At 46.6% G+C, this 4,227-nt stretch overlaps 1 protein-coding gene across 1 annotated transcript; it reads left to right on the top strand.

Annotated features, from left to right (window-relative positions):
* Positions 1-223: 223 nt before the first annotated feature.
* Positions 224-2,529, top strand: LOC127531018 (uncharacterized). The gene is made up of 5 exons (XM_051939050.1): positions 224-447; positions 584-863; positions 944-1,087; positions 1,530-1,657; positions 2,300-2,529. The coding sequence occupies exons 1-5, from the start codon at positions 288-290 to the stop codon at positions 2,527-2,529; spliced, it is 942 nt and encodes a 313-aa protein (XP_051795010.1). The 5' UTR covers positions 224-287.
* The last annotated feature ends 1,698 nt before the right edge of the window (positions 2,530-4,227 follow it).

Below are 4,227 nucleotides of genomic sequence, written 5' to 3'. Positions count from 1 at the left end.
ATTTATTCTTCGATTTTATTAGTTGAATTAAATTCATCTCATCAAATCCTACTTCTTGTTTAATTTTAATTTCAGGTTCATCATGAGCACCAGGTTGTCAAGTAACACAGATACAGCAGGTGTTCCATCAGTCAGGTGTTCCATCAGTCAGATGTTCAGATGTTCCATCAGTCAGGTGTTCCATCAGTCAGGTGTTCCATCAGTCAGGTGTTCCATCAGTCAGGTGTTCCATCAGTCAGGTGTTCCATCAGTCAGGTGTTCCATCAGTCAGATGTTCCATCAGTCAGATGTTCAGATGTTCCATCAGTCAGGTGTTCAGATGTTCCATCAGTCAGGTGTTCAGATGTTCCATCAGTCAGGTGTTCAGATGTTCCATCAGTCAGGTGTTCAGATGTTCCATCAGTCAGGTGTTCAGATGTTCCATCAGTCAGGTGTTCCATCAGTCAGGTGTTCCATCAGTCAGATGTTCCATCAATCAGGTGTTCAGGTGTTCCATCAGTCAGGTGTTCAGGTGTTCCATCAGTCAGGTGTTCAGATGTTCCATCAGTCAGGTGTTCCATCAGTCAGGTGTTCCATCAGTCAGATGTTCCATCAGTAAGATGTTCAGGTGTTCCATCAGTCAGGTGTTCAGGTGTTCCATCAGTCAGGTGTTCAGATGTTCCATCAGTCAGGTGTTCAGGTGTTCCATCAGTCAGGTGTTCAGATGTTCCATCAGTCAGGTGTTCAGATGTTCCATCAGTCAGGTGTTCAGATGTTCCATCAGTCAGATGTTCAGATGTTCCATCAGTCAGGTGTTCAGGTGTTCCATCAGTCAGGTGTTCAGATGTTCCATCAGTCAGGTGTTCAGATGTTCCATCAGTCAGGTGTTCAGATGTTCCATCAGTCAGATGTTCAGGTGTTCCATCAGTCAGATGTTCAGGTGTTCCATCAGTCAGGTGTTCAGATGTTCCATCAGTCAGGTGTTCAGATGTTCCATCAGTCAGATGTTCCATCAGTCAGGTGTTCAGATGTTCCATCAGTCAGGTGTTCAGATGTTCCATCAGTCAGATGTTCCATCAGTCAGGTGTTCAGATGTTCCATCAGTCAGGTGTTCAGATGTTCCATCAGTCAGGTGTTCAGGTGTTCCATCAGTCAGGTGTTCAGATGTTCCATCAGTAAGATTTTCCATCAATCAGGTGTTCAGATGTTCCATCAGTCAGATGTTCCATCAGTCAGATGTTCCATCAGTCAGGTGTTCCATCAGTCAGATGTTCCATCAGTAAGATGTTCAGGTGTTCCATCAGTCAGGTGTTCAGGTGTTCCATCAGTCAGGTGTTCAGATGTTCCATCAGTCAGGTGTTCAGATGTTCCATCGGTCAGGTGTTCAGGTGTTCCATCAGTCAGGTGTTCAGATGTTCCATCAGTCAGATGTTCAGATGTTCCATCAGTCAGGTGTTCCATCAGTCAGATGTTCCATCAGTAAGATGTTCAGGTGTTCCATTCAGGTGTTCAGGTGTTCAGGTGTTCATTTCCATCAGTCAGGTGTTCAGATGTTCCATCAGTCAGGTGTTCAGATGTTCCATCAGTCAGGTGTTCAGATGTTCCATCAGTCAGGTGTTCAGGTGTTCCATTAGTCAGGTGTTCCATCAGTCAGGTGTTCAGATGTTCCATCAGTCAGGTGTTCAGATGTTCCATCAGTCAGATGTTCAGATGTTCCATCAGTCAGGTGTTCAGATGTTCCATCAGTCAGGTGTTCAGGTGTTCCATCAGTCCAGGTGTTCAGATGTTCCATCAGTCAGGTGTTCAGATGTTCCATCAGTCAGATGTTCCATCAGTCAGGTGTTCAGATGTTCCATCAGTCAGATGTTCCATCAGTCAGGTGTTCAGATGTTCCATCAGTCAGGTGTTCAGATGTTCCATCAGTCAGGTGTTCAGGTGTTCCATCAGTCAGGTGTTCAGGTGTTCCATCAGTCAGGTGTTCAGATGTTCCATCAGTAAGATGTTCCATCAGTCAGGTGTTCCATCAATCAGGTGTTCAGATGTTCCATCAATCAGGTGTTCAGATGTTCCATCAGTCAGGTGTTCAGATGTTCCATCAGTCAGGTGTTCAGATGTTCCATCAGTCAGGTGTTCCATCAGTCAGGTGTTCCATCAGTCAGATGTTCCATCAGTAAGATGTTCAGGTGTTCCATCAGTCAGGTGTTCAGGTGTTCCATCAGTCAGGTGTTCAGATGTTCCATCGGTCCAGGTGTTCAGGTGTTCCATCAGTCAGGTGTTCAGATGTTCCATCAGTCAGATGTTCAGATGTTCCATCAGTCAGGTGTTCCATCAGTCAGATGTTCCATCAGTAAGATGTTCAGGTGTTCCATCAGTCAGGTGTTCAGGTGTTCCATCAGTCAGGTGTTCAGATGTTCCATCAGTCAGGTGTTCAGGTGTTCCATCAGTCAGGTGTTCAGATGTTCCATCAGTCAGGTGTTCAGATGTTCCATCAGTCAGATGTTCAGATGTTCCATCAGTCAGGTGTTCCATCAGTCAATGTTCCATCAGTAAGATTCAGCGTGTTCCCATTCAGTCAGGGTGTTCAGGTGTTCCATCAGTCAGGTGTTCAGAATGTTCCACATCAGTCAAGGTGTTAGCGTGTTCCATCAGTCAGGTGGTTCAGCATGTTCCCCATCAGTAAGATGTTCCATCCAGTCAGGTTGTTCAGATGTTCCACATCAGTAGAATGTTCCATCAGTCAGCGTGTTCAGGTATGTTCCAATCAGTTCAGGATGTTCCATCAGTCAGTGTGTTCAGATGTTCCATCAGTCCAGGTGTTCAGATGTTCCATCAGTCAGGTGTTCAGAGTGTTCCATCAGGTCCCCAGGTGTTCCAAGGTGTTCCATCAGTCAAGTGTGTTCAGAGATGTTCCACAGTAAGATTGTTCCACTCAGTCAGGTTGTTCCATCAGTCAGGTGCTTCAGATGTTCCATCAGTAGGTGTTCCACATCAGTCAGATGTTCCAATCAGTAAAGATTGGTTCCAGGGTGTTTCCACATCAGTCAGGTGTTCAGGGTGTTCCATCAGTCAGGTGTTCAGATGTTCCATCAAGTCAGGTGTTCAGGTGTTCCATCAGTCAGGTGTTCAGGTGTTCCATCAGTCAGGTGTTCAGGTGTTCCATCAGTCAGGGTGTTCAGATGTTTCCATCAGTCAGGTTGTTCAGATGTTCCCATCAGTCAGATGTTCAGATGTTCCATCAGTCAGGTGTTCAGTGTGTTTCCATCAGCAGGTGTTCCAGATGTTCCATCAGTCAGGTGTTCAAGATGTTCCATCAGTCAGATGTTCCATCAGTCAGGTGTTCAGATGTTCCATCAGTCAGGTGTTCAGGTGTTCCATCAGTCAGGTGTTCAGATGTCCATCAGTAAGATGTTCCATCAGTCAGGTGTTCCATCATATCAGGTGTTCAGGGTGTTCCATCAGTCAGATGTTCCATCAGTCAGGTGTTCAGAGTTGTTCCATCAGTCAGGTGTTTCAGATGTTCCATTACCTTCTAGCTCAACGTCTCTGAAACTTTCTGTTTGTTGTACAAGAAAGAAGCTGGCAGCAGAACCGGACTACACAGATGTGACGCTGACCGGCGGCGGAGCGTGTCGTTGGCTCTGGGCAAGATGGGGATGCAGCGTGGAGATTAATGAGACGTGGCCCAGAAGATACTTTCGTCTGGAGTGGAGATGGAGCGCATGGCAGCAGTTTACCTGGAGGAGGGGCAGTCTGGAGAACGCTATGTCCTCTACACCAAGTTCATCATGTAAGACCCACAGCAACACCTCCACACCTGACTGAAACATCATGTTCTTTGTGATCTTCACCCTGCTGCTGTGTTCAGCTGTTTGTAGAGAAGCTACCTGCCACAGAGACTACCAGCAGAGTTCTTGCAGTCCCAGAGAAGCAACTCATCATGAAGGTAAACCTCAAGGCTCCATCAGCCTCTCTTTTCCAGGCTTGTACGAAGTTGTCCTCCTGGTTCTGTCCCTCCTGGTTCTGTCCTGGTTCTGTCTGGTGTTCTCTGATTCTTTCTTGTCTCTGCAGAAGCTTCAGGAAGTTGCATTTCCTCGGAGAGACGAACTGAAGAAGCGTCTGGAGGAGAAATACAGCAGAGAGCACAGCGAGTACCTGAGAGCACAGGTGAGTATGGACCAATCACAGCGCAGCATGCAGTACTGTCAGCTTCATGCAGTAAAAGTACACAGTACTGCCGGCTTCATGCAG

The sequence above is a fragment of the Acanthochromis polyacanthus genome, chromosome 19 (assembly GCF_021347895.1).
Source record: "Acanthochromis polyacanthus isolate Apoly-LR-REF ecotype Palm Island chromosome 19, KAUST_Apoly_ChrSc, whole genome shotgun sequence".
NCBI classification, from domain to species: Eukaryota; Metazoa; Chordata; class Actinopteri; family Pomacentridae; genus Acanthochromis; species Acanthochromis polyacanthus.
Note: the sequence above shows the minus strand (reverse complement) of the source record. Positions and strands in the feature narration are given on the sequence as shown.